The sequence below is a fragment of the Episyrphus balteatus genome, chromosome 2 (genome assembly GCF_945859705.1).
Source record: "Episyrphus balteatus chromosome 2, idEpiBalt1.1, whole genome shotgun sequence".
Classification (NCBI taxonomy): domain Eukaryota; kingdom Metazoa; phylum Arthropoda; class Insecta; order Diptera; family Syrphidae; genus Episyrphus; species Episyrphus balteatus.
This window is the reverse complement of record NC_079135.1, coordinates 57,274,438-57,288,243: the sequence shown is the minus strand read 5'-3', so window position 1 is coordinate 57,288,243 and position 13,806 is coordinate 57,274,438. Positions and strand designations below refer to the sequence as shown.

Genomic DNA, 13,806 nt, shown 5'->3' with positions numbered 1-13,806 from the left:
CTGCCAGACTTTCGGATTCTTCGTCAGGACGCTATTACCTACACATACATATGACCCATTTTCGGTTATGCAAAAACTCCCAAAATCTGCTCTGGGCTCTTAGACTATATGTAACAGCGCGCACTTTCAACTAGATAGTTGAGCAATTTTGCATTAATGCAAGAGACAACTAAAATGTAGTCAATATTTTCATCTCACCCATATTCCGACAGAAGAGATCAATTGTAGTGGTTTTCTCTTTCATCTGTCGGTTGCGAGGATTAAAAAGTTGAGCAGACCGCAAAACAATTCTGTATATTTCAAAATTCAACCTACCTGCGCGCACTTTCAACTAAATAGTTTCTTCGTGATGTGTATGTATATGTGTTGGTTTATTTCGTTGTTTGAAGTTTATCATGTGCGCGCTGTTCGTTCAACTGGTGATTAAACTATTTGGTTTTGATCGAGTTGAATATGCGCGACTAGCCTAATGGTGACAATATATTTTTTTGGAATTGTGAATACAGTATTCCAATTCCTCGGAAAATTCTACATAAATCTCATATACGTATTCTCTCTACTTTTTCATGTTCTAGCGACATGAAAAAGTAGTAGCCAAAATCGCAACCGTCTGCCTATGACATGACGTCACCAAAAAAAGGTGTGCCTACAAAGGGATAATACGTATCTTTTAGGACAACCTTTGCAATTTTTCAAATAAGATTATGCTTGTTTGAATAAACTGAAGGGCCCAGGGGAAAAACAGCACATGTCCTTTCCAACTCATTTCGAGAAAAACGCATTTTAAAATTTTGTTCTCCATACAACTTAGGCCCAGGGCAGGTTCAGAAACGTTAGGGACTAATATCGTTTTCGATTGGCAGTCCGGAAGTGTCCGGAATCATTCAGAAGCCTTCTGAAAGCGTTTTTATTCACACAAAACTGACAGACAGAACGCTTCTCAGAAGAGAAATTCTCTTCCTGATTTAAATTCAGAAGCACTAATACATAAACACTTAAATGTCAACAAAAAAATACTCAATCATTCTTTTTTTGTTGTCATTCAAAAATTTTTTGTTTTTGATATTAAAATTAATTAGATAATTAAAATTGGTACCTTAATGCAATGGAATGATTTGTTTACCATTTTCTTCTTCATCGCGGTCTTCAGATTTATAATTTTTATAATTTTTTTGTTTGGAAGAAAAAAACTAAAATCAATATTTGACATTTGAAAAATTTCACAAACACAAAAAAAAATAGTGTGGAAGCGACTTGACCTGTTTCATAGTACAGGAAAGTTAGTAAAAAAACAGGCATATTGTGGAACGAAATATAGGACGGCTGAATTTTTCAAATCTGAAAGAGGGGTATTAGAAAAGCTTAAGTCCTGGTTTTCGGGACGCCACCCCCCTGGCGAAATCCGCCATTTTGGAAAACACGAATCGCTCTATATCTTCAAAACTATTTGTCCTAGAGAAATGGTTATCAGAAAAAAGTTCTTGGAAATTTAATTATCTTTCTCTTTGTAATACATTATTATTCTGAGCGGGCAATATTTTTGAGGTTATGTTGTTTTAATTTATTTTTTTCGGTTTTTTTAAGATTTAAACATTCCCGGTAATAGTAACATAATTTTTTAAACAGTTAAAGTTATAGACCATCAAATTTCCAATAATTTGGTATATTTTTGAAAGTCATGCGATGTATGAGTCGAAAGTTATTGATCATAAAACTATAGTCTAAGTACAGGAAAGTTAGTAAAAAAACAGGCATGGTCTATAACTTTAACTGTTTAAAAAATTATGTAACTAATACCGGGAAGGTTTAAATCTTAAAAAAACCGAAAAAAAATAAATTAAAACAACATAACCTCAAAACTATTGCCCGCTCAGAATAATAATGTATTACAAAGAAAAAGATAATTAAATTTCCAAGAACTTTGGTCTAATAACCATTTCTCTAGGACAAATAGTTTTGAAGATATAGAGCGATTCGCGTTTTCCAAAATGGCGGATTTCGCCAGGGGGGTGGCGTCCCGAAAACCAGGACTTAAGCTTTTCTAATACCCCTCTTTCAGATTTGAAAAATTCAGCCGTCCTATATTTCGTTCCACGAAAAAGTCTATCTTTCCTGTACTATCATTCGATTTTACAATGAGTGGATTCTTGAGTGAAACCAATCGAAAACGACATAAATATTTAGGTATAATTTCTCGGTCTCGGATTGGTCAGCTGTTGAAAAAATCCTTCCAATTTAGGTAATTTTATTGGAAAGCTGACTGAAAAGTTAGGCAAGAAAATTTTCCCTAAAAATTTAGGAAAGTTTTTTTTGTCAACATGACAGCAGATTGTTTTTAATTAAAGAATAAATTAAGCAAAATTAAATTTATTTGTGTGAAAAACAACTAAAAAGTGCATTATCGGTTATAATTTTATTTATTCATTACAGTTAAGTGAAATTTGGTGTCTTACCCAAACTAATTTAGTCAATTTACTCAAATTTCCGTTCAGAAAATGACGTGGCCTAAGTATCTAGTTCCTAATATTTCCTGAACGTGCCCATTGACTCTCCATTAAACTTAAATCCCTATTAAAAAAGGGAATTTTAAAATTAAAAACCAAATTCGTTTAATTCAGTCTCTTCTGAGGATTTTTTTGAAGTTTGTTGTCATTAACTAATCAAGCATTAAATTTAAAAGTTGTTTTAGTTAAAACACCAAATTCGACCTTTTAAGAGGGATTTTTAGAGCAAATGGAGGTTTTAAACAGAATTTCTATTTATTCACTCTCCGTTAGTGTCAAATGTCATTTCATTTATTATTTTATTAAACAAAGTTTCAGTGTCAGTTAACAATTAAAAATGAATAAAACATGCATGAATATGGGAAAATGGGGTGGTGAAAATGTGTTCAATCAATTTCAAAATACCAACGTTTGGTAATAGGTAATTTTGGCTTACAGAAAAAGTCGTTTTTGTGTTGTTTTAGTTCAAACGACATTTACTTTAAAGCGATGAATTGCTTTAGGTTTTTATCACTACTGGTAAATCTCTCTCGCCAGACAAGAATATTTTTATAGGTATCTATGGGTATGAGGGTGAAATGGACAACACTTTATTTAAGATTTTTAATAGACAGAAAATTCCAAGAAATTAATGCATTTCTTATCCACTTCGCAGAGCGCAGAAGAGCATAGAGTATATCTACACGACTGGTGAAACTAATCAGGGTTGAGATGCTGCGTAATCCTAAACATCTCAAAAATTGCAATATTTTCAGGCCCTTGGTTTCCACTGGTATATCGTAACACCGTCTGTGGGTTTTTGCCTGGCGTTTTAGCTGCAAAATACTTACGGGTCATCATTTTTGTGTTTTTATTTTGTTTATCCTTATTCAAATCTTCAAATTTAAATATATTTTATTTGACAAAATCGTAGCTTTTGGCCGTTCAATTTTTCAAAAAATAAAAAATTCCTGGGATATTTTTAATGGAATTTTAAATTTAAAGTTTCCATTAAAAATAAAGACTTTAACTAAAGCAGAGTGAATTAAACTATTTTTAAATGATGGAAACTTAAAGACGTCAATAGATTAACAAAGCTTTTAACTAAAACGACAAATTTCAAAAATTAATGGAGGCTCAATAAATTGGCCCTTAGTACTAAAAGCTCACAATTTATTTATTTTTTCAATAAGGCTTAAATTTGTTTTATAAAAGTTAGGACAAAAAGTTGACATATGCAGTTTTTCCCCTGGACCCTTCAACTATTTTAAGAGTAATCCATGCCAGCGCATGAATTTCAGCTTTCACGCGCAAAAAGTTCTCTTAAAATTCATTTCATTTACCCACAATTAGGTTTGACATGCTAACAAGATTTCAAAGTTAAATGGAAAAAAATGGATGATTAATAAGAACACTGACTTTTGAAAAAAGTAGTGGCTGTCTCATTCGAACCGATTTTCCTAAGCATTGCAAAAGAGAAGGAAAGGATTATCTTTTAACGGGATTGATAATCCAATAAGAAAAAAAAAACAATTGGGTAGGTAATTCTAATTAAAAAAAAAACATAGGTACATTGGACTAGTTAGTTTTCAACTGGGATTAATTCTTGAATAAGATACCTATTGAAATTGTATTAAAGGGAAATCGTTAGAGCCGTTTTTTTTAGAAAAAAACAACCTTTTTATTTTGGTCATATGGTACATAAATACCGTCAATGAAGAGCAACGGACAAGAGAAATATACATATACCTACTAAACTCTTGTCTAGGGCCTAAGAACAAAATTCAATTTTTCTTCTAGGGTCTTAAACACCAAGTTTGAAAGATATACATAGCTTCAGTTGTTAGAGCTTAGGGGTATTGCTCGAGATAGAGAAAGACAGGAATGCGAGACCAACTTTTTAAGCATTCTCTATCATCGCAATGTTATTGTAAGGATGAATTACTGAACTACTTTTAAGATAAAAGTCTGAACACACTACCTACTACTGCAAAGGTAGAAATGTGAACGGACCTTTAGTAATTAAGAAAATATCCCACTGAACACATCTCAAAATATCCCACTGAACACATCTAAAAATATCCCACTAGACTGGAAGTATGAAGTGCCCTTCCTGGAAAGGAAGTTTCGAGAGGCAGGGACGAGAGCCTTCGAGTACGTTCTCGAGTCTCGAGATTCCGGTATAAAAGGGCAGCGTAGACACCGACCGGATACAGTTTGATTTATAAAGTGAAAGAGTGCAGTACAAAGTGAAATAAAGTGTTGGAAATTGTTAGTAGTAAATAAAGTGATTTAAAAGTGTGTTTCTTTGAGCGAATAATAAAAGTTAATTGAGTTGAAATAAAGTGTGTTCTTATTTGAACGGAAAGATAAGTGGAAATTCAATAAACAAAAATAAGTTTTATTTTGAACCCGGAATAAAACATTACATTATGTTTGATTGTTATTTAGAGATCGATTTTTTTCAATAATCCTAAACTTGCTCCATAGCACCTATTTATATAAAAGATATGTATATGCAAATAAAAAGGGCATGGATTTGTGCGTTGTAATTTAGTTTTGATATAAGAATTTGACTTACCCGTTAAGCATGATCCTGGTGATCCAAATGTTGATTTTAATTGTGAGAAACCTGGAAAGGAGGCGATATTTATAATCACAAATAAGAACCTTTTTGGGATTTATGAATTTATCGATTCAATCAAACAAAAGAAAGTAATTTAGTTCCCTTAGGCGGACAGCGAGGGTCGTAACACTTTTGTCCGCCTAAGGGAGTTACAGTTAGAAACAAAATAAAAGGTTATGCAAGGAATATTAACTCCTTTGAAGTTGGCAAGTTATATTTTCGCAAACAAAATATGAAAAAACAGAGTTCTTGATAGCAACCGTTCCTAATGCTTTACAACAATATTTCTGTAGAATTAAAGTGGATAGGTAATTAAACAGGGCCGTCTTTAACTATCTTGGGGCCCTTGGGCACACAAGAATTTGGGGCCCTTTTGGAAAGTAAAATAAGTACAATGGTTGGCTAAAAAGCAATGGTTGGTTAAAAAGGGCTGCCAATATATCGTTCCATATAAAGTACCTAGTGTCTTTATTATTGGTAGGGGGTGCCAATAATACGCGCATTGAGACATCAAACGTTGCCACTGCCAATAATTGTACATTTTATACTGCCAATAATTTCCCTGTACCGGTTATAAGTTTCTGTTTGAAGAATTGGAAAAAAGAGCTCAAACGGATTGATAGATTCGCTAAAAACTCGATACAGACGATTTGTACGTGATTTCCAAGAGCCGTTATTTTATTTTATTTTATTTTATTTTATTTTATTTTATTTTATTTTATTTTATTTTATTTTATTTTGTTTTGTTTTATTTTATTTTATTTTATTTTATTTTATTTTAATGTCTCCTTTTTAACGGATATCTCCAATATAAAGTTTTCGAGATATTGCAATTTTCTCAAAAACGGATAAGGATTTTGCTTTGAAAAAAAAAAAACATGTAATGCTGCAAATAAGGACGCACTTTTGAAATAAGAAAAATATTTTTTTGAACCGTTATTAACGATGCCTACTTGCCATAGAACCGATTTCTTTATGTAAACGACACAACCGATTTTAATGAATATTTTGACATAAAAAGGTTTATACAAATATTAAAATTAAGAAAACTTAAAAAAAAAATTATCAAAACATTGATGTACCGTCGATGAGCCGGCAACAGTTTTTCTTAAACGTTTTCTAACGGAAAAAGTATTGATGTTTTTTTGCCAACGAATTGATTCTTTTTTCGTCTTTTAATACGAATCTACACATATTTTTACACTGATTTTAACAAGCACTACAAATTTGACAGTTTCGCGAACTTCCAACGAAATTATTATTTAAGGAAAAAGATGTTTTTATCAATAATAAATAATCTTACCTACACCGAAAAAAAAAACCAATATCAATTTAACATTTTTAAAATATCAAATTAACATTTCTTAAATATCAGCCAAAAATGCTCTATAAAATGTGTTTAATGATATTTAAAATGTTAAAACAACATTTTTATTATCAGGATGATATTTAAATGTCACATTTTGGAATTTTTTTTTGATATTTTATTATCATTTTTTCATATCAATTTCTCATTCCAAATTGTTGAAAAATATTATATAAAAAATTCTTAATGTGTACTAATTTAAAGGCGCGTTGTGTTTTTTCGAAGTAAAATGTATGATTTACTGATAAAATTTGATCGGCACTAAGATTTTACTTCACATAGTTTGGGAGAAAATAACAAAACAATTATATCACCTATAATAGAAAAAATAATATGATCATTATTTTGTAAAGAATATTCCCTTTCAGTAATGTTTTGAAAAAAGAAAGAAAATTCTTTTAATAATAAAAATAATAAAAAAGAAAAAGAAAGAAATAGGTTTCATTATAATAAACTAAAACGTAAAATCTAGTCAACATTGATATTTTAATTGTCAAAGTGAAATTTTCACTGTCCACTTAAACGTAAAAAAATGTCAAAATGATATTTTAATTGTCAAAGTGAAATTTTCACCATCCCATCTGAAATTAAAAAATGTGAAAATGATATGATAAAATATCAAAATTGATATTTTAATTGTTGGACGACTTTTGTCACTGAAAAATGTTAATTTGATAGCTGTTATTATCAATTTTTTTTTTCGGTGTACAGTGGAAAAAAAAGTTATTTTTCTTGTTTTTTGAAAATATTATTGTCTTATTTTTTGGAAAATTAATTTTGGGTTTGGTCGTTTGGATTTTAATGTCCGCATACAACGCCACATAATTTGTTTTCATTTTGAAAACATATTGTATTTTCCGTATAGGTGTAGAAAAAACTTTATTTGGTTGCCATATAAAAACTAAAATTTTTTGGTAGATGGTCTGCCCGACAAAAATGTTTTGAGAATAAATGTGTGAGGGAAATTTTCGTTCCTTCGGGGCCCCCCTGAGAATGGGGGCCCTGGGCACGGGCCCCGTGTGCCCTTATGGTAAAGACGGCATTGTAATTAAAAAAAATTGTTGACTTCAAAAGCAAGCTTTTTCAACGTAATAACGTCTTATACATGCATTATATTGTCTACATGGCAAAACACGGACAACAAGCTTTTATCACAAACATATTGTTAGGTTTCATTTGGTTCTTATTACATGAATAACTATATTGAACTTATAGATCAGACTTATAGATTTCTAAAAATAAGAGAATGGTAGCATTAAAGTTTTCTTCCTGATACCTGGAATCTCTCCTCTATTACCATTTTTTTCACAAGACCAAGGTGTAAGTAAGGCTGAATCTAATAAATAACTTATTCCTCTTAATAAGTAAAATTATCTTCTCGCATCGACAGGTTGTGTGAAATTTGCAAATTATTTTATATTGTCCCAAATCTAATTGGAAAATACTTATGTATAAGATTCGGTCATATCCACTTCACAGAAATTTGGAATTTACTTTTGTTCCCAATAGGTATATAGAAATCGCATGCCTCCATTTCCATATCTTTTGGCATTTATTCTATTTTTATTCTGCAAATCTTGTTCATATTCAGTTTAAAAGTTAAGATTTTTGATACAACACGATGAAGTTTTACTTAAGGCCGTGTGCGAATTGCGTTAAAATGTTGGTTAAAATTTGACGTTTAGTTAAATTTTGACGTGGTGAATAAAATGGGTTCAAATTTACCCAGCTGCGAAGCAGACTAAAATTTGACACTAGTGGTTAAAATTTGACGTTTCTCAAGATAGAAAGATCTAGATTGATTTGATTGATATTTTAAGAAGTGTAAAAGTATTAATACAAAGTATTTCCTCAAATTACACTGTGCAAGTTTTTTGAAAAAAATTTTTGAGACAGGCGCGCGATTAACTGTTTCGCCCTATTTCGGACCCGAGAAATCCATTGGCATCATTAGTTTTTCGATTTATCGGTACAACTTCGAACAAAATTTTTTTTGAAAGTTTTTTTCAATTATTTTGAGATTTTTCCACTGTTTTTAGTCATTTTCCAATCAAAAACAATGTTTATATTGCTAATAATTCTGCTCAAACGTTATTTGCTACTTTGTAAACAATTTTGAACAATTTATTTGAAAGTTTAGTGATTTTTTTTGAAAAAATTTAAAAAAAAATCGAAATTTTTTACATTGTTATCGTTTTTTCGCTGTTTTTGTTCTCTTTTGCACAAATACATAGCATGTTTTCCATTAAAAATTAATTTAACTGTTAATTTAGTGTTGGTTAAACTTTGACATACTATCGATAGCATCGATAACAAAAAAATATCGAGTATATCGATACTTCACAAAACTATCGATAGTTTCAATACTTCCAAATTATTTTACCACAAGGCTACCGATATTATCGATAGCTTTGAAATTAATTAAACACAATTTGAACTACAAGTTAAGTTTTCGTTTGACATTGGATGTAAACAACGAATTAACATAGTGTTTGGTAGATATCGATAGTTTCCATTGTCGATTGTATCGATATTTTTAAGAAAAAAAAAGAGTGTGTGTACACATGTACACGCGACTGAAGTTATACTTCTCATTCAGTATATGTAAATGAATTTCATTTGATATTTTTAATTTCTATTATGAAGTAATTAATCCACACTTAGTTTTTTTACATTTTTATCAAGTGAACAATAAATTAATTCTTTCATCCTCCTTGAGTCCATGTAATTTTCAATTTATTCTGTGAAATTTACTCATGTTGCGCGGTTCAGTCAGAACGTACGGCATATGGTTAACGAAAGTAAATGAATTGCGCATAAAATGTGCGATATGGTAATTTTATGAGAATTGTGTGTGCTTCAGCACTAGTAGTAGCAAAATGGAACTTGCAGGGTTGCTACAAAGCTCAAAAGTTAGCTGAGCTCAGCTCACAGCCCAGCTCAAATTTTGAGCTAGCTCACTTTTGAGCTATGTACCATAGCTCAGCTCATTTAAGCTGAGCTGAAAGTGAGCTGAGCTGATGGTTGAGCTGAGCTGTTGGGTAAGCTGAGCTGTCGGTGAGCTGAGCTGTTGGGTGAGCTAAGGTAAAGTGAGCTGAGCTGAGCTGTGATGGGTAAGGGGATACATTGATTTTTATTTGGAGAGTATAATGAAATATGAAGATATTTTAAACTTTTATAAAACACCATAGCTTAAGATGTTTGGTTCTAGTTATTAAGGAATTATTTTAACACATGGATATTTTTATAAATAAAACAGATAATTTTTCGTGATCTTTTTTCTTGGTTTTTTTAATAGTAAATATATTTCTATTTTTTTAGTAAAATATTTCTTTTTTTATCATAAAAAAAATTCCGGTACAATCCGGTTTTTCGACTTTTTTCAAAATTCCGAGAAAATCGCGTTTGAAATTTGGGGTAAATTTTTTTTTTCGAAAAATCCCCGAATCTTTGAACGCTCCTGGAAGCTAAACCGCTTGAGAGCAATTTTTGGGAATGATGCCAAATGATAGCTTGTGTCATGGGCCTACGCTTTGCACATTATCAGATTTTTAAAAAATCGCCTTCCATGTTAAACCGCCACATCATGCCTGTTTTATCAGAATCGTGCCTAATTTTTTTTACTTTTAAGTTCTTCCGGTTTGAGAACGCGTGGACCTACAGGGATGGGAGTTGTACCTAAATGTAGGTTAGAGTCCCCGCTACCTTTTGGCATCAAAAAATTTTTTTTCATTTTCTTCAAAACTCCGCGATATAGGCGTTCGAACGCTTTGATCTAGAAACAGGGGAGTGGTGCCATATGAAAGCTTATATTCTCAGCTTCCCGATAGTGGTATAATCCGGTTTTTCGATTTTTTTCAAAAACCCGAGAAAATCGCCTTTGAAAGTTGTGGTAAAATTTTTTTTCGAAAAATCCCCGAATCTTTGAACGCTCCTAGAAGCTAAACCGCTTGAGAGCAATTTTTGGGAGTGATGCCAAATGATAGCTTGTGTCATGGGCCTACGCTTTGCACATTGTCAGATTTTTAAAAAATCGCCTTCCATGTTAAACCGCCACATCATGCCTATTTTTTCAGAATCGTGCCTATTTTTTTTTTACTTTTAAGTTCTCCCGGTTTGAGAACGCGTGGACCTACAGGGATAAGAGTTGTACCCAAATGTAGGTTTGAGTCCCCGCTACCTTTTGGCATCAAAAATTTTTTTTTTCATTTTCTTCAAAATTCCGAGATATAGGCGTTGGAAGTTGGGGGCGCTCACTTTCAGCTCAGCTCAAATGAGCTGAGCTATGGTACCTAGCGCAAAAGTGAGCTAGCTCAAATTTGAGCTGAGCTGTGAGCTGAGCTGAAATGTGAGCTTTTTGCAACCCTGGCAACTTGCCACATGGAAATTACCACATGCAACTTGTCACATGCAACTTCCCACATGCAACTTGCCACACGCAACTTGCCACATGCAACTTACCACACGCAACTTTGCCACATGCAGCCTGTCACATGCAACTTGCCACACTCAACTTGCCACATACAACTTGCCACATGCAACTTGCCACATACAACTTGCCACATACAACTTGCCACATGCAACTTGCCACATACAACTTGCCACATGCAACTTGCCACATGTAACTTGCAACGTGTTGTGTGTTTTATGTTTGCCGTACTGCGGCGTACTGCATTTTTAAATACTAAAGTACTGACTACTCTAAAGGTGAAACGACATCCCTGCTACCCAGGGTGATCGCGTCATAATCCCTTTGACATTCTTGTCAAAAAGTGAATTTTCATTCTCACCCTCCCATAAGAAGTATAACTTCAAAAACTATCGATAATAACGGTAGCCTTGTGATATAATAATTTGGAAGTATTGAAACTATCGATAGTTTTCTGAAGTATCGATATACTCGATATTTTTTTGTTATCAATGCTATCGATAGTATGTCAAAGTTTAACCAACACTAAATTAACAGTTAAATTAATTTTTAATGGAAAACAAAAACAGCGAAAAAACGATAACAATGTAAAAAATTTCGATTTTTTTTAAATTTTTTCAAAAAAAAATCACTAAACTTTCAAATAAATTGTTCAAAATTGTTTACAATGTCTTTCTACTGGTAGCAAATAACGTTTGAGCAGAATTATTAGCAATATAAACAATGTTTTTGATTGAAAAATGACTAAAAACAGTGGAAAATTCTCAAAATAATTGAAAAAACTTTCAAAAAAAATTTTGTTCGAAGTCGTACCGATAAATCGAAAAACTAATGATGCCAATGGATTTCTCGGGTCCGAAATATGGCGAAACAGTTATTCGCGCGCTTGTCAAGAATTTCGACTTGCACAGTGTTATTATTCATCTTGAAAAAATGAAAATGTACGAATTGGTTGTTTGTTTTTTTTTTTTTAATATTTCTATTTTGTTGGCAGCTGGTGAACTCTGAATTAGTATTCGAAGACTGAATTAAAAATTTCTTATTGATCGTAATGAAGTAGGAATTTATCGATAAAAATAAAAAAAAATATGTGAAATTGAGAATTTCTTACATTTTCATACTAGAATATTTACCTTAATATATTTTCAGCTGGGTTTTGTTAAAAAAAATAATTAATTAAATATAAGAGGTATTACTGAGAACATTATATACATCACACATAAAATATTTGTTTATTTTGACCCAGCACCAAATTGGGTGTAGATTTTACGGACTAAATCTCAAAGTACAACATTTTTTACCCGTTTTTTAGAATTCGAAGACCGTTTTAAGCTACATTTTGTATTTTGAAAATTTGTTTATAAACAGTTTTATTGTTCTATTTATGCTGAATCAAACAAGTTTTTACTCATAAAAATTAATTAGGAATTGTGGAAGTTATGATTTTTTTACTCGAGAAAGAAAAATTTTCAATTTAAGAAAATAAGTACTCCTCTGTTTAAAACTGTAAAAAATTTGAAATTGACCGAAAAATTACAGAGTAAAGAATCGTTGAAATGTGAAAACATTGAAATACGGTTTTTTCACGATAACTTGAAATTTCAAGTGCCGAAATATGATGTACTCAGTAATACCTACAACCTCTGCCAGGTCACTTCCAAAGTAATTAACATGATTTTTATTTTGTTACACAGTGTTATTTTTGTCATACTGCGTTGATATTTTAAGAAATGTAAAAGTATTAATACAAAGTACTTCCTCAAATTTGTATTCATCTTGAAAAATTGAAAATATTTGTTTCTTTTTTATTTTTTATATTTTTGTTTTGTTGGCAGCTGGTGAACTATGAATTAGAGTTCGAAGACTGAATTAAAAAGTTCTTTTTAATCGTAAAGGCCCCAACCCATAGAATCCGTTGCGTCCGTTCCATCAATCCATCCGTTGAAGTTGAAGTTTGGGACAGAAAGGGGTGACCCATAGAATACGTCGTACGACGGATTGCTTTTTGACAGTTCACTTCAAATTCCGAGGTGTGTTCGATATTTTATCGCTGAATGTGCACTAAGGAAGTTCTGACTTCTGATGCAAGAAATTTTTAACTATTATTGTTGTTCTTTTTTTTAATGAAATAAAATGCGTGACTAGGTTTCATGTAGGTACTTGCTCTTCAGTTAAAAACAATTTTTAATAACAGATTATCATTTGTAGATATGACTTTGGCATAGTAAAATTGAACTCTACAACAGAATTTTAGTATTTAATTGATATAATTTATTGGATATATCATTAAATGTTACTTTTATTACATTTTCCTCACAAATAAACAATTAAAGTTGACAATTCATAAAATCGGAGAAAAAAAGAACACAGTTCTTAGTTCTGAAATTCCCCGGTGTGCACTCTAAAACAGAAAATTGAACAGATCTATTGTTGACAACCAATGTCAAAGCATACGACGGATGAAAAAGTAGAAAGTTGGGCAACTTCTTCCGTCGAATCCGTCCGTCTCCGTCCGATCCGTCGCTTATGGGTCGCTTCCCATAAGAACGTGTGTATTTTATCGAGCTGTCAGTTGAAAACTTCGACGGAACGGACGCAACGGATTCTATGGGTTGGGCCCTTAATAAAGTGGGAATTTATAGATAAAAATAAAAAAAAGGTTGGTTGGGTTAAGTCAGAACATTCGCTTCCTTATTCACCCGAATTCAAGCCACGATATGTTATAAATTTATAATTTTGTTTTTCATGAAAAAAAAAAAATATGGAAACCTACACTATCTCCAAAAAATAAAATCTCAATCGGATAAAATCTCCAGAAAATTTTTGACCCCATGGACAAAATCTCCATGGAGAAAGGCATCCAATGGACAAAATCTCCAATAAATAATTTTTTCTCCCATTT

The 13,806-nt window shown here is 31.8% G+C and overlaps 1 protein-coding gene across 4 annotated transcripts in view; it reads right to left on the bottom strand.

Annotated features, from left to right (window-relative positions):
- Positions 1-13,806, bottom strand: part of LOC129908812 (motor neuron and pancreas homeobox 1) — a 272,840-nt gene that overhangs the window by 183,095 nt on the left and 75,939 nt on the right. For all 4 annotated transcript variants that reach the window (XM_055985602.1, XM_055985599.1, XM_055985601.1 and 1 more), the window contains exon 2: positions 5,065-5,115. In XM_055985602.1, coding sequence (XP_055841577.1) covers positions 5,065-5,115 — 51 coding nt within the window. The remainder of the gene's footprint in view (positions 1-5,064; positions 5,116-13,806) is intronic.